The sequence below is a fragment of the Triplophysa rosa genome, linkage group LG2 (genome assembly GCF_024868665.1).
Source record: "Triplophysa rosa linkage group LG2, Trosa_1v2, whole genome shotgun sequence".
Taxonomy (NCBI): domain Eukaryota; kingdom Metazoa; phylum Chordata; class Actinopteri; order Cypriniformes; family Nemacheilidae; genus Triplophysa; species Triplophysa rosa.
This window is the reverse complement of record NC_079891.1, coordinates 13,765,973-13,793,782: the sequence shown is the minus strand read 5'-3', so window position 1 is coordinate 13,793,782 and position 27,810 is coordinate 13,765,973. Positions and strand designations below refer to the sequence as shown.

General features: G+C 40.8%; 1 protein-coding gene across 1 annotated transcript; it reads right to left on the bottom strand.

Annotated features, from left to right (window-relative positions):
- Positions 1-162: 162 nt before the first annotated feature.
- LOC130563659 (synaptic vesicle glycoprotein 2C-like) lies at positions 163-27,391 on the bottom strand. The gene is made up of 12 exons (XM_057349360.1): positions 27,376-27,391; positions 25,802-26,120; positions 23,657-23,808; positions 8,053-8,186; positions 7,432-7,521; positions 6,048-6,158; positions 5,859-5,947; positions 4,513-4,677; positions 4,272-4,405; positions 3,982-4,185; positions 3,736-3,895; positions 163-3,619 (listed from the first exon to the last, which is right to left on the bottom strand). The coding sequence occupies exons 1-12, from the start codon at positions 27,389-27,391 to the stop codon at positions 3,436-3,438; spliced, it is 1,758 nt and encodes a 585-aa protein (XP_057205343.1). The 3' UTR covers positions 163-3,435.
- Positions 27,392-27,810: the final 419 nt, after the last annotated feature.

The following is a 27,810-nucleotide window of genomic DNA, read 5'->3' as shown; positions in this document are numbered from 1 at the left end:
CCATTACATCAAAATATTTTATCATTTCCTTGATCATTGCTAATTCTCATTTCTATGTCCTTTCAAGTTCCAGACGTGATATAATCAATTAATGAAGTAATCAATAAAGTGCCTGAGCCTTACCCTGGTATGTTTCTTTATGAAATAATTCAGAGACACTTTTCAACACATCTTTATTACTTTCACAAAATATAACAGCTTTGTTTTCTCTTTTTGTATTAGCCATGAAAAAACTGCTACATTCTCCTGTTCACTCCAAATACAATTTTCAGTTTGTTCCTCAATGGAAAGCACAAGAACTCAGAACTCACCACAGACCCCAAAATTTAATACATGCAGTTTTGTTAAGCGATGTTAGGATTGGTTCTTATGGGCAATGAAATAAAAGTTTTAACAATGTACATGAAAGCTCCATTTATTGCTGTCTCCAAAAAAATATTTTTACATAGTATTCAGCTTGTAAGTCACCGTAACCTTATGTACAAAATGTACACAAATAAGTACACATTTTAAACCCATACTCATACAGTATATACACACATTTACTTTTTTTTCAGACAACATTTCAACATTACAATACACATACTATTTTTTAAAACTGGAATAAAAAAAATCAGATGAGGACAGATGTAGATCATGGACAACAGTAGTTAACTGTTATAGATGACTAAATTTAATTTATATATAAGGTTGAAACTGCATAGCTCTGCTGAGATTGCGACAGCATTAAAGCCACTTTAGGTTAGTTGAAAGCCTAATAAAAACTTGTCTTAAATGATAGTTCTCACTGTAGACCTTCCAAAAAATCATTTACATATCAAAAGCTATACATCTGGCAGCTAATAAAGCTAAATTAATAATACTGCTAAACTTTGTGTGATTCATGTTTCTCACGGAATCACTGCTTTGGTTTCTGTATTTAAATCAATACTGTGAAAAGCTCATTAAAATCTAAATCATTTTTACCCCTTTTCCTATTTTTTTTAATCTCTAAACAAATTAATTTGTTTGCACTTGAAATGCTGCTTGTAAATGTATATTTTACCTTGTGGTTATCACACTTATACAGATTGTAGACCCCATATGATGAGGCGGGCTCTCTAAACTCCCCTTTCACCTGCAAACCTGTCTGCTTTCTGTCATGTCAACAAGATGAGTCGTTGAAATTGTACATAAAAGAGCCTTTCCATGAGCAATATCCTCAACAACTGTTTTACTTCAATTTTCAATTTACTTTTTCTTAAAATGTTGTGAGTTCACGATGCTTGTGATTATGTGTAGGCACAGTTTTTAAATGCCCCATTAATCATATCAACATTGCAAATGTGGCAGAATTTGTTGTAAAGTTAGACAGCACATATGCATGTTACATATAGCTTTTTTACTTTGGAGAAAATAATTAATGCCAAAAGACTTACACTTCATCTGAGCAAATAAAATATTTTTGAAAAACACATTTTTATTAATGTGGCTGCAGGTACATATTTAGTGTAGTCTATCCAGATATTTATATTTAATATGACCACAGTGCACAGTTGTGGACTTCAGAGGCTGGAGTGCAAAATAAAATACTTGACAGAAATAATTCCACTTTAAATAAGTGCTTGAGTTACACAATTCAAATAAAAAACATTATGGCTTTCAACCCTCCAAAAACACAATACTTAATTATATTTATATACTAACACAACCTTTTAGTATACTTCACTATCAGAAAACTATTTGAAACAAATTATAGCATATGTCATTTCCCAATGATGTCTACAGCATGTACAGCTAAACCCTAAAAGCAGACACTGAAAAAGAGACTACTTTACCGCTAGGTGTGTTTATATGCTAAACCCACCATCAGCTATTCTCTCATCATTGCATTTAATTATTTAGACAGCTGTAATGCAGCTGTGCAGAGCTTCCAGTTTTTCTGATGATCCTGGTTATCTGTATATTTACAGCAGGCTTGAACTGCTCATTAATAGCTCGTTTTGCTCAAGTCTTAATTAGAGGAGATCAATATTTAAACTTTCTTCCAAGACTAGGCCATTATAAACCAGTAAAAAGCTGTTAATTTCTACTGTATAGGTAGGGGATAAAAACCTACTATTGCAAAGAAAAGCCATTTTTTATTATTATTATTGCAAAGTTGTATATTTACCCAAAATGTATTTTGGTAATGCCTAAGGGAAGTACCTTGTCAACAAAACAACAACCTGTTTAATATATTTAATAAACTATATAAAATAACTAGATAGGTACATTTTCTGAAGAAAATGTGAGTGATGCTTTGTGGCAAATGCGGAACTGGGCACTAGAGTGATAACACATTAAGCCACGAATGAATCTAACCAATCCCCATGTCTCTACGATGTTCTGATGCAGAGATATACATATTGCTAAACTGTTGCTAGGCTAATATGTTTGGTTGCTATTGGCATGGCTTGGCATCTGCACTTGATAATACTCTAACCTTTGAGTGAAACAAACCAACCCCCGTGTCTTTATGATGTTCTGATGCAGAGATATAGGTGTTGCTAAATGGTTGCTAGGCTAACCTGTTTGGTTGCTATGGGCGTGGCTTGGCATCTGCAATTGATAATACTCTAACCTATGAGTGAATCGAACCACCCCCCGTGTCTCTACGAAGTTCCTATGCAGAGATATAGGTTTTGCTAAATGGTTGCTAGGCTAACCTGTTTGGTTGATATGGGCGTGGCTTAGCATCTGCCAATTGATGATGCTCTAAGCTATGAGTGTAAAGAACCAAGCCCCGTCTCTCTACGATGTTCCGTGAGTCAAATGAGCCCACCCCCTTGTCTCTAAGTGGTTGTACTGCTAAGATATTCAACACGGGACGTTTTATGCCTTATATGGGCATGCTTCCTGTGATTGGGAAATTTTGGGAGGCTCTTACACCCCAGGGGTACAACTTACACCCCATTGTGAGTGATGTTCTTACAGAGCCTGATAGCCTCTTCAAATCGTGTATTATTTTCATGTTTCTACGATATCCTCGCTCGGAGCTACGATCCCTCAAAGTTGGGCGCAATGTTAAGTCATTGGGATTTTTCGGGTGGTTTTTCGCCCCCCTATCGCACCCCCCTACCCGATCGCTTATAAAAGTCATAGCACACCATTCCCGAATACGCCGTCGATGTGATGTATTCACTCATGGGTCTACGTCAAAAGCTGCGGGACAAGTAGCGTGCCAAACTTTTGGCGGAACAGGAATAATTATAAGAAGTGTGTATGTTCGAATAACAATAGTTATGCTTTTTCAAAGCATCACTAACTAAACCACAGTTACCTATCTTCACACAGCAATGTTGAAACACCATACAAAAAATAAAGCATGAGTGTAAATAAGTACACAGTGCACCATAATGAGGAATGAGGATTAAGTCAAACTTGTTGGATTTCTCCAAATCTCTGAAACAAAGTTTACATTAGGACATTGGACCTGGTGTCAGGTAGCCGCAGTCCTACCAAACCTCCACTGACCAGCACTGAGGAGGCCAGAAGAATGGGAACGGCTTTGGTGATGCCCACTAAAGAGCCAAAAATCAAATTCCCTAGCACTGCAGCCAGCTTGCACAGGGCATTACAGAAGCCAAATCCAGTTCCTCTGAAATAGAAAGATATTGGAGATCAGTTGGTCTGACACTGATATTTAATGAGCTTGGAGAACTCTTTTTTTGGGTGTGGGTTGGCATATTTAATAATGCATGAATACAACCCTACCTTCTGTCTGTAGGGTAGAGCTCTACTGTCACAACATCCAAGGAGTTCCAGGCAGAGATACTCAACCCATTGTAAAGGCAAAGCATCCCAATCACCATAGACTCACTGGTGCCAAACCACAGGAAGAAGCAGCTGATGCCAGACAGGATCATGGAAAACCCTGCCAAATACAAGGTGTTTCAACCCACATAGCATGTCATATATTCTAGTCATTTTGTCATATTTGTGCAAAATACATAAGTTTACCTAACATGGACAGGCGGCCAATTTTGTCCATAAGAAGTGCAGCTACAATGTTGCCAGGAAGGACGGCCAGTGTTCCCAAAAAATTGACAAAGTAAACCCAGTACGCACTATAATCATCCTCAAAAGTCATTTGACAGCCTGTTTTTTTGTGGTAGAATGTGCTGTTTACAATGTCGGTGTTTATAAGTTTGGAGTCGTCAACATCTGTCAAAAGAAAAGTAATGTTGGCGACTATACAGTAAAAGCTGATGGATTATATATAATATATCATTTATTATAACAAAATTTACCAGTGTTATAGAAGACACACTCAATAAATGTGCAGTTTCGGAAGAATGATCCCACCGATGTCACTTCCTCTAAATAGCAGTTTTGAAAGGTGGAATTGATGAAAGTGACAGACTTGAATTTCATATTTATAAATCTGAGTAATGAAACAGAAAATGATTTTTGTGGGGATGTACAAAAACACTTCATTAAGAAACTACTGTATGTAAATTAGTACTTGACAAAAAGGCTTTATAGAGTTACCTGTCATTGACAAATAAGCTATTAGTGTGTATCTGGTTCTCTAAAGTAAAATTGAAGGTGAAGTCTTCAATGCGTTCATGGGTATGCCTTTGTACTTTGGAGGCATATTCATCTGCCTGAAGATGTTTGATGACATCAGGTAACCATACAGATAGGCCATAATACCTGTGGATTGCATTGCATTGTGGATTGCAGTTTTTGGTGAGCTAGCAGACATAATGTTTGTTTAATGGTATTTTTTCAAGACCAGTAGGCTAATAAGCTGTTCCGTTCCAACATCTCTAAAACATCTCGGGAACTGCACGGAGAATATTTTTATTTTACGCTACATTTAATATGCAAATGACGTCTGGTAAAAAGAAATAACTGAAATCTAGTTTTCAGTTCTGTCTGTTTCTTACAGTACATAAAACTATTGCATGAAGACCTAGAATATATACTTTAAAAAAATCATAAACAAATGTAAAAATGAAAAAAAAAGTAATATTCCGACAGCTGAAGCGCCAGAGAAATACTGTAAAATATATTTTTGTAAAGTAAAATTCCATGTTTACATTTTGTTAAATGTTTAATTTCTGTAGTTAATTTTTTTTTTACTGTGAATACCATAAATAATTCCATGACAGCCTATTACATTTTACAGTGTAGTCTACTTTCTAATATGCTTTAATGATCTATATTATTTTATATCATAAAGGGACAGTTCACCCCAAAATAAACATTTTGTCATCATTTACTCACCCTCAGATTGTTCCAAATTTGTATAAATTTCTATTTTCCGATGAAAACTGAGAAAGAAATTTGAAGGAATGCTTGTAACCAAACAGTTCTTAGGCCCTATTGACTACCATAGTAGGAAAAATGACAATGGTAGTCAAAAGAGCCCCAGAACTGTTTGCTTTTCTACGTTCTTCAAAATATTGTTTGAGTTCAACAGAACAAAGAAATTTATAAATCAATTTTTCCTACTATGGTTGTTAATGTTGTCCAAGAACTGTTTGGTTATACAAACATTCTTCCAGATATCTTTCTCTGTGTTTTGGAACAACTTGAGGGTTCATTTTTGCGTGAAATGTCCCTTTAACAGGGTTTTATTGTAACTTTGCTTTATTTTGATCTAGCAGTGAGAAACTAGAATCAGAAACACTATATGGGTTTGGACCTGCGGTTGAGCAAATGAGATTCACTTTATTTTTAAGTAAAACAACAAACATATTAACAATATGACATAAATCTTATTCTCTATTTTAATTAAACGACTTTGTCTACCCTGCAGCAGTAATACAAATATGGTAAAAATGTGTATAAATTTCGGTGACATGTAGTTACATTGAGGAAGGGCTTACCCAAATGACAATGTAAGCCACACAGTAGCAAGTTTCACTGTAATGTCTTTCACTGGATAATTAAAACACTTCAAGAACGTCAGCCAAATCTGGAAGGACAAAGATTTTTTTTTTTTTTGTCATAAAAAATCTATTACAGGTATATTGTATCAATGTATTTAGTAGTTTCTAATGTTTCATGAAGCTCACCCCATGAAGTTCAGACTTTACTCTGAAGATCACTTTTGATAAAAGACTGCCAGATTCCGTCTGCATCTCTACAAACTCATCAATTTGCTTTGGGATCTTAATTCTGTTCACCTGCAAAAGAGAAAAACGGTAAAAAATTAAGTCATATGGACTAAATCTTACTGACCCTGACCACTAAAGAGCTATAGTGGTCAGGGTCAACATGGACATAGAAGATGATTCAATGATGTGTAATTGTTGTTTGTTGTGTAATTTTATGTTCAAAACTGATTGTACTGCTGCTCATCTTGGCCAGGACACTCCAGTGAAAGAGATTTTTAATCTCAGAGAGGCTTTCCTGGTTAAATAAAGGTTAAATAAAAAATAAAATAAAATATGAATGTCAGGAAAAACAATGATTAAACTTTTTATTTTCCATGAAAGCATTGAAGCATTGTTAAACTAACAAAAAAGTTCTGCAACATGTTTACAGTTTATGTGTTTAACTACTTCTGTGACACCACAGAAGTAGTTTCACTAGTTAATATTTTGTTTTTGGCTTCTATTTCTAAATATGTTTAGGGGCCACTGTATTTGTAAAGAAGATAAGAAAATATATGAGATGCGTCTTTTTGTCAGTGACGGAAGAACCCAAGCGGGATTGAAGGGGTTAACAGAGAACAGCTTTATTTAAATGCAAAACTAAAAACCCACGATGAGGAAAAAGACTGGAATGTAATAAAATATAAACATGAAACAAAAGACTTCCCACGATGGGGCAAAACAAGAAAAGAGAATAACTAGACTTATAAATCAAAAGATAAATACAAGACTAAACTATGACACAACCCCCAAACAAGGCAAAACTCCAACACGGTAAATAACTGTAACAAGACAGGGTAGCATGTAAACCAGACACGTACTTGAATGGCGATAGCACAAAACACACACACACCAGAGACAACGAACGAGAACAGGACAATGAAACATGAGGGCATTTATAGGGGAACAAACAAAGGAAGATAACGAGGGGCGGGTGAGAAACATAAGACAGGGCAGGGAAGTAATACAGGAAAGGAGAGGGGCGGGGCCAATTACGAGACATGAGAAAGCACATGAGATGTAAAAACGTAAACAACTCATGGCTTTCTCACATAAAACCTAAGGACTCTGTCCCGATCCTGCCACACGACTAGAAATTCAGAAACAAGATGGCAGGACGTGACACTTTTAGGGACAGCTTGATCTTTGGGGTGCTAGTAAAGCCTGCAATCTCTAAAACTGAAGCTTTCCTACTTTCACATACAGGGCAGTATGAGACAATCATTCATGAATGAAGGCAACTTTAAAGCATATCTGGTGTTTTAAGCTGCTTAAAGCTAGCGCAGTGAGGGAATCCACTCACGGTAAAGACTTTCTCGGGCTGTCCACGCGCTCGCATGTTTGTGTCATGAATCTGCTTGAGGATCATCCAGGCCTCGTCGTGCTTCCCCACCTGAAAGGATAGATCATAAAAATCCTTGAGAGATTAATGGGATTAAATGCCAACCGCAGCGCTAGATGACAGCCGCCCACCTCCATTGCAATGGCAGGCCTGGAAGCAGGGTGTAGTGGAGAGTCACGACAAGCACGGATCATTAGCTTCAAAGACAGTCGTGTTCTCTTAATTTGGGCAATATTCTCATATGTTAAAGACTGTAACTGGAGATGGAGCAGGCCACTTCAATAAAAGCAATGTGGACAGATATTGTGCATTCCTTTTTTTGTAAAACACAAAAAAGATACAAAAGTATTTTTGAATATCAATATACAGGTACATTCTCTTCTGAAAAGATCAGGTCAGACTGCAGTGAAGTTTCAAGCTGTCCCAGGCGGGTCTGAATGGTTAGTGCTGGTCTAACTGGTGGACCAGAATAAAATGCTGGTCATGCAACATGGTCCTTCTTGTGAAGCTTAATTGAAAGCTTTTTTTCCATTCTGGGATCATTATCTAAATGTCACAATCTTTAGTACTGACAATACTTACCTCCAAGTAGAACCTTGGGCTCTCGGGCATGAATGTTAAGGCGACGACAGCGCAGACACAGGGGAGAGCACAGACCACCACAAAGACCCGCCAGCTGTGGAACTGATAAGCTGAACCCATACTGAAACTCCAGCCTAATGAAAACATCAAGCAATTTTATGTTATTGATCTAGCAATGACAAAAGTCTTTTCAGGTAGCATTTTAAATGTCATTACAGCCGTAAAGACTACAACGATATAAACCAGTAAAGTTTATCAGTAACTGTGAGTATGTCGAAGTGTTTATGGAGAACACATTCATTTCATCTTTATGTACTGCTTCTGCTTGATTATTAATAGCATTGCAGTGAAAAATTTAAAATATTATTTCCAGTTTTTAACCCCCTAGTAGACACACTGTGTCTGTGTAGTGTGTAAGAGTGTTAAAATGTGCCACTTACTATGGGCAGAGGCTGAACTATTATTGCAATGTTACGCATATCAAAATACACTTCTTGTGACACTACACAACATATGTGTCAGGGTTCTGGTAGACGGAGAGCACACCACTGAGGTAGATAAGAAAAAGGAGTTTTTCAAAAACAGGTATATCCAAAAACAGGTAAGTATCCAAAAACAGGTGTATCCAAAGACAGGTAAGTATCCAAAAACAGGTAAGTATGCAAAAACAGGAATATCCAAAAACAGGTAAGTATCCAAAAAAAGGAATATCTAAAAACAGGTAAGTATGCAAAAACAGGAAAGTATGCAAAAACAGGAATATCCAAAAACAGGCAAGTATCCAAAAACAGGTAAGTATCCAAAAACAGGTAAGTATGCAAAAACAGGAATATCCAAAAACAGGTAAGTATTCAAAAACAGGTAAGTATTCAAAAACAGGTAAGTATACTTATCGGGGTAAAGCATTGCAGTGAAGACAACAAGACTGAACAGGGAAGAACAAAAAGGTGCAAACTAAAATAGAATCCTGATGATGTGATGCAGGTGTGGACTAATCAAAAATGGTGGATGTGCGGTGCATGCTGGGAAACTGAGTTCAGAACTCCGGGGAGAGGGAACGGGTGAAGCGAGCTGGCGGTGACGACATGGGGGGCGTGGCCGGTGGTGCTGAAACCGTTACAATAACCCCTCCTCCATGGTCCGCTCCAGCGGACCTACCAGGGTGACGGGGTCGACCTCGAAGTCGAGGACCCGGACGTTCAGGATGGGTTTGGTGGAACTCTCGTAGGAGTGCTTGGTCCAGAATGTCAATCCGTGGTACCCAGGATTGTTCTTCAGGTCCGTAGCCCTCCCAGTTGATTAGGTACTCGAGGTGACCTCCCCGTCTCCTGGAGTCCATGATCTCCTCTACCCTGAAGATCTGTTGGGCGGCGTCCAGAGGTGGTGGAGGAGGAGGCAGATCTGTTGTTACAGCAGGGTCTGTAGAGGAAACAGAAACAGGAGTAATAAAGGGTTTGAGAAGGGAAACGTGAAAGGAGGGGGAGATCCGGTAGTGTTTGGGCAGCTGGAGGCGGAAGGTGACGGGATTGATCTGTCGAGTGATGAGGAATGGTCCGATGTATTTGGGACTCAGCTTCCGGCAGGGTTGTCGCAGGCGTAAGTCCCTTGTGGACAACCAGACCCGTTGCCCTGGAGCATACTGGGGGTTTGGGGATCTTCGGGCGTCCGCATGGAGCTTCTGCCTGCGGATAGCCTGCTGGAGGTGGTGGTGAGCTGAGTCCCAGACCCTCTCGCTCTCCCGAAACCAGTGATCGACAGCTGGCACCGATGAGGGTTCTCCAGACCAGGGGAACAGGGGAGGTTGATATCCTAGGATACACTGAAACGGGGTGAGACCGGTTGAGGTCTGTCGAAGGGAGTTTTGGGCGTACTCCGCCCAGGGTAGGAAACGGTGCCAGCTGTGTTGGTGAGTATGGCAGTATGATCTCAGGTACCTCCCGATGTCCTGTATCTTCCGCTCAGCCTGGCCGTTCGCCTGAGGGTGATATCCGGAGGTCAAGCTCACCGAGATGTTCAGTATTCCGAAGAAGGCCTTCCAGACCCGGGAGATGAATTGGGGACCCCTGTCTGACACAACGTCTTCAGGAAGCCCGTAATTGCGAAACACATGGGTAAACAGGGCCTCAGCCGTCTCTAGTGCAGTGGGGAGCTGAGTGAGGGGAATCAACTTGCATGCTTTGGAGAACCTATCCACTGCCACCAGGATACAGGTGAATGTGTCAGACAGGGGCAGGTCGGTGATAAAGTCCACTGCGAGGTGAGACCACGGTCGTTGGGGTATGGGCAATGGGAGTAGTTTTCCCTCCGGCAGGCGACGTGGTGTCTTTGCGATGGCGCAGACTGAGCATCCTTTGACGAATCGGGCGATGTCCTGAGTCATCCCAGGCCACCAGTATCGGGCGGAGATGAGCGAGAGGGTGCGCTGTCTGCCTGGGTGTCCTGATCCCGGAACAGAATGAGCAGAGTCCACGAGGGTAGTGCGGAGCTCGGATGGCACAAAGATCCTACCCTCGGGACCTCCCGGCGGAGTAGGGTGTTGGAGTTCAGCGATGTCCCGGTCGAGGCCCACTGGATGGGGCAGACGAACAGGCTGGAGGAAGCACTGGTTCAGGTTCGGTTAAATCTGGGGTGACGTAGTGTTGTCTGGAAAGAGCATCAGCTTTGCCATTTTGCGAGCCAGGTCGGTAAGTCACTTTGAAGTCGAACCGTGAGAAGAAGAGTGCCCAACGGGCCTGACGAGAATTCAGCTCCGGCCTCTTTGAGGTACTCCAGGTTACGGTGATCGGTGATCACGGTGAAGGATAGTTCGCGCCCTCCAGCCATGTCGCCATTCTTCCAGAGCCAGTTTGATGGCTAGGAGCTCTTTATTCCCGATGTCGTAGTTAACTCCGCCGGGGATAGCTTGCGGGAGAAGTAGGCACATGATGGAGTCTAGGAGGCTTCCCCTGCCGCTGAGAGAGCACCGCTCCTACCCCGGTCGAAGAGGCATCCACTTCCACGAGAAAAGGCAGGTCTGGGTGGGTAGAAGTAGGGTAGGAGCAGTACAAAAGGCTTGCTTCACTGGTCAAAGGCTTTGAGAGCTTCGGGATTCCAGGACAGGGATCTCGAGCCTTTTCCAGTCATGGCGGTGAGGGGAGCTGCAATAGAGCTGAATCCAGCGATGAAGCGCCGGTAGAAATTAGCAAATCCCAAAAACCGCTGCAACTCCCTCACCGTATGGGGTTGTGACCAGTTCTGGACCGCCTCTACCTTCCCCTGATCCATGGTAACTTGGTTGAAAGAGATGATATAACCCAGAAATTTTATGGTGGATTGGTGAAACTTGCATTTCTCGAGTTTCAGGTATAGTTTATGTTGGCGTAGGTGTTGGAGGACGATGGAGACATGGGTAACGTGAGCGGGTCGAGAGCGGGAGTAAATAAGAATATCGTAGAGGTAAATTATAACGAATTTCCCCAGCAGGTCCCGGAAGATCTCATTCATGAAGCTCTGGAACACTGCTGGGGCGTTCACCAGGCCGTAGGGCATGACCTTATATTCGTAATGACCGTTGGGAGTCACAAAGGCCGTCTTCCATTCGTCACCTGGGCGAATCCGAATCAGGTTGTAGGCGCTTCTTAGATCCAGCTTGGTGAACAATGTAGCATGGCGTAACTGTTCCAGGGCGGCAGGTATCAGGGGAAGAGGATAGGCGAAGCGCTTGGTATGACGATTGAGAACCCGATAGTCTATGCAGGGACGAAGACCTCCATCCTTTTTCCCTACGAAGAAGAAGCTTGACGCGGCAGGGGAGACAGACGGTCGGATGAAACCTTATCGTAATGCCTCCTCGATATACTCCTCCATGGCCTTCTGCTCCGGGATGGACAAAGAATAGATCTTTCCTTTGGGCATTGTGGCCCCAGGCAGCAGCTCAATGGCACAGTCCCGTGGCCGGTGAGGAGGCAGCTCCGTAGCCCTCAGCTTGGAGAAGACGTCCTGGAACGACCGATAATCTACGGGAACCTCCCCGGAGTTGAGGACCTCAGGACTCTCGACGGTAGTGGCTAGGATGGGTAGTACCGGTTTTAGGAGAGGTTCCTCCTTGATCGGGACCCTGGTGTTGGCGGTGCGACCTGCCCATCCGGATATGATGCCAGTGCGCCAGTCCACGATAGGTTGACGTTCCATCAGCCAGGGTCGTCCCAGAACGATATCGGAGGTGGACCCCTCCAGTACCCAGAAGGAGATCTTCTCCATATGCCTGGGAGAGATGTGAAGGGTGATGGGTGGGGAATGGTGTGTGATCCGACCTCGGCCCAGCGGTTTTCCTAGGATGTCTTGCACAAACATGGCTCTCTCGTTCCTTAGGCGCGGGAAGCCCAACTGAGTAAGAAGATTCAGAGAAATGAAGTTCCCGGCGGCTCCAGAGTCAATCAGGGCATGGACTGGATAGAGAAGTTAGGTGCAATAATAACCACTTGGGTAAGAGCAAGGTGAGGTAAGGAGGCCGGTGTATGGATAGAACTCACCGCTGGTCGAGCCGGACGGACGGGGCAGACGGCTAGGCGATGACCTGACCCTCCACAGTACAGACAAAGGTTAAGGTTCCGCCTCCGTGTACGTTCCTCAGGACATAGTCGAAAACGATCCACATCCATGGGTTGCGAGGATGAGCGTCGGTGAGGGCTATAATGCGCGCGTCATGCTGAAAGAGACGTCCGTATGCTTCGAAGCGCTCAGCAGTATCATGATCGTGCACCGAAAGGACTCATTGCACTGCTGGCCAAAGACCCTTTAAAGTGCTCAAGAAAAGACTTCAGATTAGTGGTAGTGGTCCTCCGGCCTGCCAAATCCCGATGCCCAGTTCAGGGCCTTACCGCTCAGGAGGGAGATGATGAAGGCTACCTTGGATTTGTCCGTGGAGAATTGACCGGGGTGCAACTGTATGTAGAGCTCACATTGGAGACAGAACCCGCTACACTCCTCCACGGAGCCAGTATATCGGTTGGGTAGGGCATGGACTAGACGCCGATGGTGGGTTAGACGGAAGGAGTGCAGGTGCGGGTTGGTTCCGGAGTAGGGTACCAGTTCAGAGAGGGGATCAGAGGGAGCTGGAGGTGAAGGACCGGGAGAAGTCTGTGGTGTGGTCATGGTGGGGTTCAGTCTACTGTCAGGGTTCTGGTAGACGGAGAGCACACCACGGAGGTAGATAAGAAAAAAGGAGTTTATTTAAAAAACAGGTAAGTATGCAAAAACAGGTAAGTATGCAAAAACAGGTAAGTATACTTATCGGTGTAAAGCATTGCAGTGAAGACAACAAGACTGAACAGGGAAGAACAAAAAGGTGCAAACTAAAATAGAATCCTGATGATGTGATGCAGGTGTGGACTAATCAAAAATGGTGGATGTGCGGTGCATGCTGGGAAACTGAGTTCAGAACTCCGGGGAGAGGGAACGGGTGAAGCGAGCTGGCGGTGACGACATGGGGGGCGTGGCCGGTGGTGCTGAAATCGTTACAATATGGACAAAAGTAATGTTAGGGAATGAGGCGTGATATAAAAAGCACAATATTCCTCATTATATAGAGGTTACATTGGTACAGCGAGAACATTGAACTACAGTATGGCAAAAAATCGGTTTGAATATTTGTAAATGAATATACATACAAAGATTCAGCAACACATGGAATCCAAAACTTCTCATTTGAAGTGTTGCCAGGCAGGTTTCTGGTGTCATGAACACCAGCATTAAGACTGTTGTGGGATCTCAACATGTTGTAAATGCATCCTAAGTGTGATATCAAGCTGGAAAATGTGTTTGGTTTGATAGCAAAAAGTATCAGTGGTGTCATGCCTACTTCACCAGGATTTCCATTTTTTTCTTTACAGGTAATGTGTAAAGCGACCAAGTTGAAATGAATTAGCAAATGCACATGCTTTGTGCACAGCTAAAACATGACTACATCTACATAAATCACTACACCCCACACTCCCCTTTAAGGGCCCATGACAACATCTTCTGTTAAACCCAACAATGGCCCTGGATATATGCATCCAACCCAGTATCACACTAAAGAATGTAATAGACACACTGGTCCACTCGAGAAAGTGTGTCAGTGTCACACTTTTCCTCCTGTAGGCGTGAAAATGACATGCATGCAGGTCGAGTTACGTTACCAGCAGTGGGCGGATTCTTTGAATTTTCACACTTCGAATTTTCACCGGGAACAGTAGACCACGGCTAGTCAACTGGCGGCCCACCAATCTTCTTTACCTGACCCAGCTTAACATTTCAAATAAGTGGAGAGACTTTAAGAACAGTGCATGTGCTTTAAGAAATGCGCATCCTGAGACGCCACGCCTTTGAAAGTCCAAAACGCTGCTACATTCAATATGAAAGTAATTTCCGCGGCTCAATTGACGTCTTATAAAGCGATTTGAACGGTCTGCCCAAGAAACTTAATCAGTGCTCGAATTGAATCAAGTCTTATGGGGGTCCCCCATAAGACTTTTTTTGGTGGGGGTTAGTCTCGCAATATACAATTTATACAATATACACAATATATTTGATCATAATATGCATAACTATATACTATTTATTAAAAACAGGCTTACATAAAAGAACAGGATTTTGTGTTGATAAAGAATAATCAGTCCAATGTTGCATAACAAAGAGAGATAAGCTACTATTCTTCTTTTAAATGGCTTACTCCAAGTAATACTGGATTTAGAGGGTGACATTGCAGCAGACCCAAAAGGGCATCTATGGCAAATATACTAGGGGACTACATATAAGGCACTTGAAGATCCGTAAAAGCATGTGACATCAAAAAACATTGAAATTTCTCAAAAACAGCAGAAAATATTCAGATGGCTATCAGACTCGCTGAACGGTATTCAGATTCAGCAGTGGCACAGGAATAATTATTTCATAATGTCTCAGAAAGCAGTGATAAAGGAGCAGTCAGTAACTTCAAATGGACCTGTTTAAGGACTTTTATATTACTTAAACAGTAGCAGAAGGATGGAAAATGCTATCAGGCTGTAATGATACTATAGAGATGAGATTAGGTATTATTCAAAGAGTGCAAGACAACTGGGCAAACAGGATATAGTCTTTATAATAGTTCATAAATTTAACGTAGGCATGTCCAGGAGATTCTCAAAAGTCAACTCATTTATCCATAACAGTTTGTGATAATAATGTTTGTTCCAAAAGACTTGTTTAAATGCAAGAAACTAGCTTATTAGATATTTAAATATAAATTGACAAGACCGGCTGTCAGTCTGTGTGTTAGTGTTGTGGGGATTTTTCAACAATTTCAGTGCAGTTTACATAGTTACTGGATCTCCCCAGCCCCCTTCAATTCGAGCACTGAACTTAATGTTGTTTGTAATGTTATAATCGATAGGTCGCATTCCAAAATGCGTAGTGTGCCTTTGAAAGTAACTGCAGGAAAGTACACCACGTGAACTGTTGTCTCAGATAAGGAAAAAGCGATGTTGTTTTTTACTACTGCATTCATTATGAAGGGGCGGACTTACCATTAGGCAAAGGTAGGCAATCGCCTGGGGCCCCGAGCTACCAGGGGTCCCCAAAAAGAAGGGGTGGACTTAACCAATAAGCCATGTCAGCAGCCACGTAGAGCCCCAAGTAATCATCAAAATACGCCCTGTTAACGTTTTACGTTATTACATCTGTACGAAGGCACTCCCCTCATTATAGATTAGAGTGGACCATTCCATAAGCACCGTATATGCGCGAGACGAGTTCGACACCAGCTAGAGAAAGTTAACGCAGCGGCGGCATTAGTAGAACTGCCCACAGCGAGTGTCATTGTGTGGTACATTAGCTGCAAAACGAAGTACAAGTCGCAGGGAAATAAAACAACAAAGAATGCAGCTACACCAGCTGAGAGGAAAAAATACGATTTACAAAAGATTGTTGCCAAAGTCTCTGCTTTTTCCCCACACAAACTCCACCGCTGCTCCTACAGCAGTAGCGCCTCTCTCTCCCGCCAGACACAGCACTCTCCCGGCCACGAGCAATGATAATGTGCCGGTGAGTATTTCTCCATGAACACCGACAACACAGTTATAATGACTGACGACCAAAACATCTGTCAAACAAAGAGCGCTGTGCGCTTGGTAGGAGAGGGCCAGTTCAAAGGTAGAAAGGTTGTTTGACTCCGCTGCGCAGATCGAGCACATAAAGACATAATATAATAACGTCAGTACAGTGCTAACGATTCATACTGTACGCACTAGTACAGAAATTTGGTCACATTTAAGTGCATGAAAGGTCGTTAATCACAAAAAACACGGAGAGAGGGCACACTTTGTATAGTAATCCCAGATCAGGGTTTTTCCTGAAAAGATTTCCGAAATTAACTTGCTGTACATCATTATAATGTTTTTAGCTGTGAAGTTGGCTCGTTGAATCAGCGTTATTCTGTACACAGCGAGTTCTCCAGTATGAACGCACATTGTGATCAGAACGACTCGCAAACAAATGACTCCTTTGAACCAATTCGTTTACATAGAATGTAAGAGAGCACTGAATCGTTCAAAGCTCAGTGAACTACAAGAGAACGTAGGGTGTGAATGAGCTTTGCTCATTTAGTTAGACTGGTTACTTGTGGGCTAAAAAGTATTATAAAAAAGGCTTATATTAAAATGTTCAACTTTTCTGTTTGATTGAATAAATTTAATGCTTTATTTAACTTATTAGTTTTCATTTCATCAATTTTTTTTAGAACTTTAATATAAGTGTTTTGTTAAGACACTTATCCCATGTTTCTCATTTGGGAATTCATTATTATATATTTTTTAATTAGTCAGTATCTGTGTTTATTAAGCTTAGTTTTCCCCTGTCACTTTGACTGGGGGTGAAAAGTTGTGTGCTTTGAGGAGGAAGAAAAATAAGGGTTGCAGTAAAGTAAAATGGTGCATAGTTGGGGCCCCCATACATGGATTTGCCTAGGGCCCCCAAATCACTAAATCCGCCCCTGTCATTATGTATGATTTAAACAGCTATATTTATGCAAACAGCTGTTCATCTCCCTCCAGAACTTGCACTTCAAAGAATCTGCCCTTATAAGTGCGTGGGGCACATGAATGCGATTGGCATTCCCCCGAAGATTTGATAATAACGTTCAGTTTCTTTTACAGACCGATTTATTAGATGCCAATTTAACGTCAAGGGGCATGGATTACTTTTGCGCTGAATGCTTTAGCGTTTTTTACTTTTTTTTATTTGACTTTCATTAATTCAATATCTTCATAAATATCTTCTTGAAAAAAAAAAAACACCACCCACATCTTGGAAGTACTGGGGGACTAGGGAATATAAAATACAATTAAAAAGACAATATCCCTGTAACGCAGTTCAATAGAAGGGAAGGAAGGAGGCGGGAACCGGCGAACATTTAATAAACTTTAATCAAAATAACCAAACAATATCACGGAAGTAAAAGGCCGGCAGCCCCTCACGGACGACTGCCGGCCACACAAACATAAACACAAAACTTAACATTTCCGGGCCCGGTCCTCTCTCCTCGGCAGTCCCGTCCCACGGCTCTCGTTCCGCCTTCCTCGCTACATACCCCCATCGCCCCTCACAGGCCGGGGGGTACCACCGCGCCTGTGCTTACTCCCCCCCGGGGGGGGGGGGCCCTTGAGAGCCCCAGCGCCTGGGGGTACGCACCGATGAGACGAGAGAACGGAGCCGGGAGCACCCCGAGCGACAGGGACGAGAGAGGGGAGAGAGGAAAAAATATAGTCCGGTTCCCTGACACGCTGTCGTTCGGTCCTCAGCCAGCCGAGAGGCTCTTCCTCGCGGTGCCATGCAGTGGTAGTGGACGCTCGGTGGACGGCTCGCGCCTCCTCCGCCCCCTGGCGGCCAGCGAGGCCCTAGTGTCCTGGAAGCCGGCGATGGCTCCTCCAACTGCTGGCAGACGGTAGCAGGTCCCCCGCTTCCTGCTCCTCCCCTTTCTGGCTGACGGCAGCAGGCTCCGGCCCACGGCAAGCGGGGCTAACCTCTCCGCTCCCTTTCGGATGGCAGCCACCCCACCTCGACCCAGGCACACGGCAGCGAGCTCTTCGTCCCATCCGGGCACACGCTCCAGCACCACCGCCTCGGGCAGCCGTTGGCGGACATCCCTCGTCCGCGCTGCCTGACTCCGTAGCACCGCGAGACCCCTCGGGGTGAGGGCTCTTCGACAGCATGTCCCATGTCCCATAAACACAAAACTTAACATTTCCGGGCCCGGTCCTCTCTCCTCGGCAGTCCCGTCGCTCGTTCTCTTATGCTCCCTAGCTCCCCCGTGAGGCATGCGGGACCGGTGCGCGTACAGCTGATACTCATTATCACTCACTCCACCGGCCCCGCCTCCCTGCCCCATGGCTCTCGTCCCGCCTTCCTCGCTACAATCCCTTTTAATCATGAATAGGTATATACGGGATGCAATATTTGTGTGCATGCTTTAATATATGACATGTAATTAACAGCAACAAAACCAGTATAAAAGGAACAAAATGCAATAAATAATGGAAATACAAAATAACAAGAAATTATGATATGGGAAAAAACTGGCCCACATCCTACTTATACTTTTGGAATCTGGCCCTCAAAGAAAAGTAGTTGAAGACCCCTGCAGTAGACCATCCAGGTACTTTGAGAATACTAATTTCAGCATACTATGGGACATACTAATTCTATTTTCAAATACTAGGATGGATAGTATGCTCACTGGGATGCAGCATATATGTTTGAATGAGACGCCACGGCGTGCACTCCTGTAGCGTGAGCGTCTGTGATTAAAACCTATTGTGCTAACACAACGATATTGTACGGCTTTAGAAGACTCAGAATGCAATGCGACCTGTTCATGTTGTTTTATACTAATTTTGGTGTGGTTTATTAAATGCCTGTGGCTGAAGTCTATTTTTTATCGTTGAGAAGTGGGTAGGTTGTTTAGGGTAGGAGTAAGATAAGAGCTCTAAAATATAAATTATTTTATATTAAGTACAAATAATGCATACTGTATTTATAAAATCGTACATATGAAAAGAACTGAGCGTGTCATTTTCAAGCCTATAGGCAAAGTGTGACACTGACACACATTTCGAGTGGACTAGCGTGTCTATTACACGATTTGGCATGATATCGGGTTGATGCATCATAAACAGCTTTCCTGTAGCTCAGTGGTTAGAGAATGGTGCTAGCAACGCCAAGGCATGGGTTCGATCCGAGGGATTGCACGTCCTCAGAAACAAATGTATACTATCATGCAATGTAAGTTGCTTTGGATAAAAGCATCTGCCAAATGCATAAATGTAAACATTATCCACAGAAAGAAAGAGGTGGTAATCATGATTTATTGATGCATAACAAGACAGATTTAAATGAATCTACAGGCACATTAAAAGAAGTCTTTGATGAATGCTTCCGATTATACATGGATGCTTACACTGTGTGAAACCATCCTCTCATGACTGATGTGATTCATTATTGAAGCATGATGTCAAAAATTTGCACTCAATCAATAAGACATTATAGCTGGATGATGGAGATACAAAAAGTATTTATTGTTTGTTTGAATGTGTGGTGTTTGTTTGAATTCCTGTAGCTCACCTGGTAGAGCATTGGACTGGCCGTGTATATTGTGGTTTTGATTCCCAGGGAACACACACTGAATGGAGTGCAGTGTAAGTCACTTTGTATAAAAGCATCTGCTAAATGCCTGTGCCTAAATGAATGTGAGTCAAAAAGATACTGTAAGGTTAGAGAATGGTGAAGGATATACCTACGTATAAGTCAGCCTACTGTAAATAATCATACCAAATAATGTATTAATAAATATCTAAAGGTCTAAAAGTAAAAGGGACTGAGCTAGAGTTGTGTGTTTAGAACCGTGTCTGTGTGTGTCATTTGAGTACCTCTTTGAGGACCTGTGGTGAATAATGAAGTAACATTACACTGCAATATAAGTGAAAGCAACGAAACTGTGATTGCAACAACAGCCAGGCCCAGAGGGTTAATGGTTCGCCCATGTCATTGGAAATCTCATTACATAGATTATGTGCATAATTGACTGGGGAAACGGATGATTGAGTCAGCAGCTAGCAGACCTAACCGCTTTTTACTCATGTACTGTGGCTCTACTACCATACAGTATCTTTTTTAAATGTATAATACTGTATCAAAGAAACATAAGCATACATACAAAATGCTAATGAGACAGTTGAACCAAAAATGAAAATATATTGTGTCATTCCAAATGCACATGACATACTTTTGTCTGCTTTTATTGATACAATGAGTGATGAATATATATATATTTTTTAGCTATCCTTGGTCCTTATTTACTTTAATTGTACTGTGTCAGCTTACTAAATCTTCAAAATATAACAATCTTACAGAAATTCGTAACTATTTTATGAGGTGGCTAATTCGAATGAATTAGAATTTATTCATACGTTGAAACATGACTGGAAACATTTCCATTTTTAATGTACATATAACTTTTTTATCAGCATATAATGTCAATGAATGGCTGGTTGCGTTGCGATCAATCATTTTTTAAAGAAAGGCTTTTCGGTATTCTAATCCTATTTAATGCATCCAGAATAAAAAATTGTGTTTATATAATATATGTCTGTGAACTGTGCATATAAATGTTGTATTTATAAAAACATACACATAAACTACATGCATATATTTAAAAAATATATAAAATAAAAATGAATAAATTTATATATAATTTATATATAATTTAAATGATTGGTAAATATAAATAATTACATGTTAATATTTCCTAAATATGTATACATGTATGGGTTTGTGTTTATAAATACAATATTAATATGCATAGTTCACAGATATACAGTAGGCTATATTATGTAAACAAACTTTTGTATGTAAAGCATAAAACCTATTTGCAAATAAACATACACTTCATATTTTAAAAAGTTTTTATAATATGCTATATAAACACTAATATATATAAAACTTTTAAAAATATAAAATGTATTGTTTATTTGCAAACAGGTTTTATGCTTAAATTATGCTATTAAAACAGCGACATCTGCTGACGGACACAGTGCTGCATTGTCACAGGAACATGCCAGCTGAAGATAATGAGGAAATTACGTCGCTTACTTTGCCAAGTGCATTCCAAACGTCTACATAATGCAAACAAATGCCTTGTTCATTCCAAAGTCTAAACTCCGAGGGCTCTGCCCTTCGAAGGAGTAGGGCATAGGAATGATGACTATTTGGAATGTTGCCTGTGACGGTTCGGTAAGAATACACGTACCGTTACACCCCTAATATACAGTATATATACTGTATATAAAGAAGCAAAAAATACCTGTATTTGACAGATTGATTTCAAGAGATCAGATTAAGGGGCGGTTTCCCGGACAAGGATTATTTTAAATCAGGACTAGGTTTTAGTTAAATTAGGATATTTAAATCAATTTAAAAAAACTTATTTTACAAACAACTTTACAGGCTTGCATCTTGAGACAAAACAATTGCACTCATATATTTTAAATTATGTCAGTGCAAGTTGTTTTCGATCAAGACACCTCTAACATTTAAATTATTCTCGAGGTTTATAGCCCTGTCCGGGAAACCGCCCCTATAAATGTACAACCCTGCTGATAAAAACAAAATAAACCATCACAGAAAGTAATGGTTTCCATTACAATACCATTGTGAACCATTAGCTTTTTGCATTAAAACCATTACAAAATTGTAGTGTTTTTGGGCATTATTCCAAAAGGATTAATCTGCCAGATCACGAGAACGGTATGTGTTTCATTGATTTTAACATGAGCGAGAGTTTGTGTGGTGTCATTTGCCTGTTGAAAATAGCGCTTTACATCTTTAATAACTGTCAACAGCTTTAAACAGCCGTCCAATTTCAGAAATATATGAAAAGGCACTTTATTTACACGCCACTCCCTTCACGCGCACTCTGAGCTCATCGGGAAAGAGCGAGACTTCGGCTTATTCTGAAATTACAGTCTGGACGACAAACATACTTGTATGATCTTCCTGTTTCTTAAGATGATGTAGCAGTAATGCTGCTGCTTCCTGAGTGGACGTTTGCCTAGTTTGTAGATTTTAAGCTTTTGTGCACAGTTTAAAATTGCACTGCGCAGGACCTACTACAATGAGTCTGTGCGGCCGCTCACGCGCGCAGCTTCAGACTGAACATTGCCCTCCATCAATTTGCAGTCGCGTTCCTCCGTGCATTCGAGATCGAGTTCCAAAGGTTGGGGTTTCGGGGAACCATCGCGCCCCACCTGCAGTTGAGAACCTCTTAAGAGAACAAAAACATCTAGTAACCAACCCATGACTGCTACACCCACACTCACACAAACTCACATTTTACAGAGCCTATGATGGCTTTCCATTGATTTCCTGGCATATAGACCACCTAATACTCTCCCAGTCGCTGTGTCTGACATTTGTCCTCGCTGGGCTCCACTGAGGGGCCATTCATAAATCAATTTCGCTTCTCGCTTTGTCTCACAAGGCAAGGAGAAAAACCTCATTACAATCTGTTCACAGAGAAAAAAACTGAACACCCCCCCTAAAAAAAAGGTCTGTTATGGCAGCCGTTTGGACTCCTAACCACATCCTATCAGCTTAATTTCTCTTCCCGTACCTGCTATTCCATCATTTTGTTACTGATGACTGCAGCTTATTTCAAGAATCGAGGTTCTCATAAATCACCAAGCTATTCCTTCCCCCACAGGAGCGGCTACATCCTTTAAATATCCCTGCAGTGATCTGTTTCTACATTAATCACTTAACCTAAAGCTCTGCTGTTCTGTGTCCCCTTACAATCAAAGCCAGCTGAGAGGACAGCCCACACGTGCTGGACAAAACGCAGACACCTTGACCTGAGCTCACCGAGAAACTTGTTTTAATCGGATTCTAGCTGTGATTTTTTATTAGAATGCAGGTTTGTTATCTACTGTATATGACTTCCTTTGTTCAGCTCAACACAATCAAAGATATATTAAATAATATTATATTAACCCCCAGGTTGGAAGCTCTAAAAAGAGCATCCATCATAAAAGTAATTCATATCACTCTGGGGAATGCTCCACGTCCATAACTGCAAATCTCATTTACATTTAATCATTTTGCAGATGCTTTTATCCAAGTGACTTACAGTTTGAGGAATACAACAAGCGATTTATCTTAAGAAGGTAATAATCACAAGAAGTGGCAGTAATACAAAGTTTCAGTCACAATGTTCAGATAGTATAAGCCGGCAGAGAGAATTTATGAAAAGAGAGATATAGGGTTTTTGTTATTTGTAAGCTATTGAAAAAACTCTTCTGCCTACATCTCTCTTGGCCTTTAAAACTCATTGGTCCTTGGTTGTCTTGTGACTCGTTGTGATGAAACTGATTTCTCTCAAAAATACATCCAGGATGACATGAGAGTGAGTATATTATTGGGTAATTTTACATTTGGGTTGAACTATTCCTTAAAATATTTCTTCTTTCGTTTACTCGAGAACTCTGCTGAGGTTTTTAGTTGCTCAATGAACATAGGCGTAACAGAGACATAAAAAAGCAGGATCCTGTTCTTTTACCGTAATGAGGTATGATGGCCCATGCCATGGCGGAGGCATAGATCTCTCCAATCATCCAGAACATGCAAAGCCAACTCAGATGCTCTCCCCTCTTCTCTCTTGACAATACCTCAGCAAAGTATGAGAAGACAATGGGTACTGCTCCACCAATCCTAAAGACCATCGGAAATAAAAGGACAACAAAATACACACAAATGTTGTTCACAAATATTAAATGATTATGTACTGATGTGGCAAGAAGCCATTTAAGCAGGATGATGTACATCCAGCCAGTTGTTATTTCAAAATAAACCCCTTTATTGTGATACAAGACTTTACTTGGGGTTCTGATCACCCTGAAGCAGGGCCAGGTCTAAAGGTTGCCCCCCACACAAATTTCCATGGGCCCCTCCAAAAATGTCCAACTGACCAATAAATAAAATGAAACATTGAATACTTCTTATTTTATAATCTGTCAATCTAATCACAGAAACATCATAATTTTGATAATTATACAATGAACTATGACTATTTCTAGAACAATCGTTGTCCAACCAGAAATCTGATTCCCCAGTCAAGTCAGCCTAGTATCAGGCCTGCCCTGAAAGGGTTTGTTTTGCGACAACAACTGGCTGATTGTACATTATCCCTTACTTAAAACACTATAATTAAGTCATGTAGCCCACTGTACACACTGAAAACACAATAGTCTGGTCTGTGATATTGCACTTAAGTACAACTACTGATGAGTTCATTAGTCCTCTGTGTCGGTTCAGATCAATATTTCAAGGAAAAACACTGAGCAATTTACAGTAAGCTACATTTCAATTACAAAAAATACTAATTTTAATAAAAAATCACATTAATTCCATTGGGACGCGAGTATCGTGCATGTGCCAGAAACATAGAATGAGGAGTCAAGAAAGCAGCACTGCAGAGACTATCGATCCAGTCAGCTATAATGTATTGTCTGTCTTAAAAAAGATATCTTAAAAAAGACTATTATCTAAAGAATAGTGGGACGTTCTTGTTTAGAGGAGAGTTGATCAAATATGCCTTCAGAATAGTTTCCCATGATACCAGGCCTATGTCAAAGTACATTTGGCAACGACATCCTGGTCACATGCTAGCATTATTGATCAGCATGTATCTATGACCCTGTGAAAACCCAGGCTAAAGTCTCATAATGTAATTAATTATTAGATAAGAAGCATCAAAGCAAGTTTCAAGCACTAATTTCACTAAGATTTCAATCTTTAAAGTGGCATAATTCAGTCAATATCGAAGATATTGTTGTTATATTTTCACAGAATATTCTGTAGGATGATTTTATGTAGAAAACAGTAAAAAGACTTTTGCTGGGTTTTCACAAGCAGGGTCACATTTTGTAACAAACAACGTTCTAATTGGGAAATTATTTAAAGATAGAAGTAGTTCTGGAATGAATGGCATGGATAGGTTAATTTAGTAAGTAACTTTGTTTTCTGTTTATGATGAGAGCGTTTTAATTGTCACATTACATTTGCTGTTTGTATGCTGTCAGTAGTTTTTTTTATTTACAAATATGCATTATCAGACTTCTATTAAGAGGGCATTCCCCTAAAGCCACATATCAAATAAATGGCCTCATAAAAGATCATATCTTTTATATATATATATATATATATATATCCAACTGGGCTAAATTGATTAAATATTTATTTTCAAAAATCATATTGTCCGGACCTCATTTTTGAAGAAAACCAAGACCAGACCTCTTGGAACTTTAACTGAATACCCCTGGTTTAGGGCTACTGTAGAAACAACATGGCGAATTCCATGTAAGAGGACCCGCGCGTGTGTAGATAGAAATGGTGGATGGACGATGGTAAAGAAGAAACTGCAATAAGAGTGTTTGAGCTGTTTGTTTTTTTTAAGCAGAAAAAATAAAAAGGTTAATATGAAGACTGTAGAATTTCTCCCTGAAAAAAATTTGCTTCTGTGTGATTCACATTGCTAGGCTAACTGCCGTAAAGTTCAAGATGACTCAAGATGAAAGAATACAAATCGAATGTCTGTCAATATAAAAATTTTAAACTCCAAATCTAATGCATTTTACACATTGTACAGTATTGTATTGTTAGCACAGAACAAATGTTATAGACTGTGTGGAGAGGAAGAACTCACCCAAAGCCAGCTATCATGCGGCAAAGCAAGAAGAAGCCATAGCCCTGCACAAAAGATGACAGGAAGGCGAAGAAGCCATGTATGGACATACATATGAGCAGACACTGTCGTCTGCCCACCTTATCAGCCATGCCGCCCCAGAAGAAAGCCCCTAGCATCATCCCAAAGTACACAATGCTGCCTATAGTAAGAAGTAGAGAAAGAATTAAAGAATTAAAGTTAAGACAGAAATAACACACACACAGCCAGAGGACACATGTAGAAAAGTCAGGACTTTGTTTGTTGTGTGCTGGTGAAAGGAAGACTTTCCATGCTGATTCTAATTAGCAAAACTATTTAATATGTTAAAATAAAAAAAAACATATAATCATTTAATGCATAAAATCTTTAGCCATCTCGTAAAATGGTTCCCGTGAGATCAGGTTGGACAGACAGATTGAAGCACAATACAAATATCTTCAAGATTTAGCTGATTTCTTAGTGTAAATTTAGGTCTGCTACAATAGCATTCCCTGTGACCATACATCCTGCTGCTGTGGAACAGCACAGCAATTTACTGTAGTATGCAGTAAACTAGATGCTCTTATAGTAGCATACCCTGTGAAAAGAAAAACTTGACACATTATTTTGTGACCATATAGCATTTATGAACAAAAATGAATGAATTCACATTGGAATGCCTTGACAGGGAAGAGAGATTAGTTTGAGGATTTTAGATGAGGACTTTTAGATCAACCATTAAATTACCAAGAATTATCAATATGCTGATGCATTTCTGACAGGTGATATACTACTGTAATAAAGCTCAATAAAAGGTAAGGAAGGAGACGGGAACTGGCGAACAATCACAAACGTTTAATAAAAAATAAACAAACAATAATCCAGCAGTAAAAAGGCCAGCAGCCACCTCACGGTAGGCTGCCGGCCATACAAACATAAACAAAACTTAACATGTCCGGGCCCGGTCCTCTCTCGCCGTATCCTCCTGTCGCTCGTCCTTTTATGCTTCCGATCTCCTCGGTGAGAGATGCGAGGCCGGTCTGACGCCCAGCTGACACTCATTATCACTCACGCCACCGGCCTCTCTTCCTCCTCCCACGGCTCTCGTCACGCCTCCCTCGTCACAACTACTATAAAGGTTTTGTAAATATTTAGCAATTTACTTATTTTATATACTGTGGGTCTGTATGTCTGTAGTAATACATGTCTAACAACATTTCAACATTTAGACTCCAGAAGTTCAGTTCTTGTAATGAAGACTCTAGGGTTTAGGGGAGAGTGAGGCACAACCGATCACCTTTTGGTTTTAGATCAAATACCATTTGTGTACAATTACAAAATTATTTAAAAAAATTCGAGCATAGTTAACAGCTGCTACGAGTAGCTGAGATGTTTCAATAAGGTGCTATGTTTAACAAGACAGTGATTAAGATGATATAAGGTTGGATTTGGTGACTTGCACACCCAACTGAGAAATCAAAAAACATATACTGAAGAAATGTACTTTGTTAACAAAACTTTTGCCAACAAAACACTCTTTGTCCATGTCTCCATGAAAACACATCAAAACGTACCACAAATGATCATCATCTTGCAATGAGAGAAAAAGACAGAACACAATAATTATGTAAAATGTATCCATGTTACAAATAACACCACTTTTGTGCCCCCCTGACCACTGTTTCAGACATCAGATTTTTTTAAAGATAATGACTTTCAAGGGTCAAATGATACTTTTTCTTGTAGGTTTTTCCTCAAAGGGACACTCTACCCAAAAATTACAATTATGTCATGAATTACTCCCTCTTAGGTTGTTCCAAACCTGTGTCAATTTCTTTGTTTGGTTGAACACAAAGGAAGATAGTTGGAAGAATGTTAGCAGCTGAGATTTCTGGGGCACCATTGACTACCATGGTAGAAAAAAATATTGTGTCAGGAGTGGTGCACAGGAAGAGAACCCAGATGCAGGCAGCGGTTATGGGGTTAACAAAAAAAACAAGATTTATTTA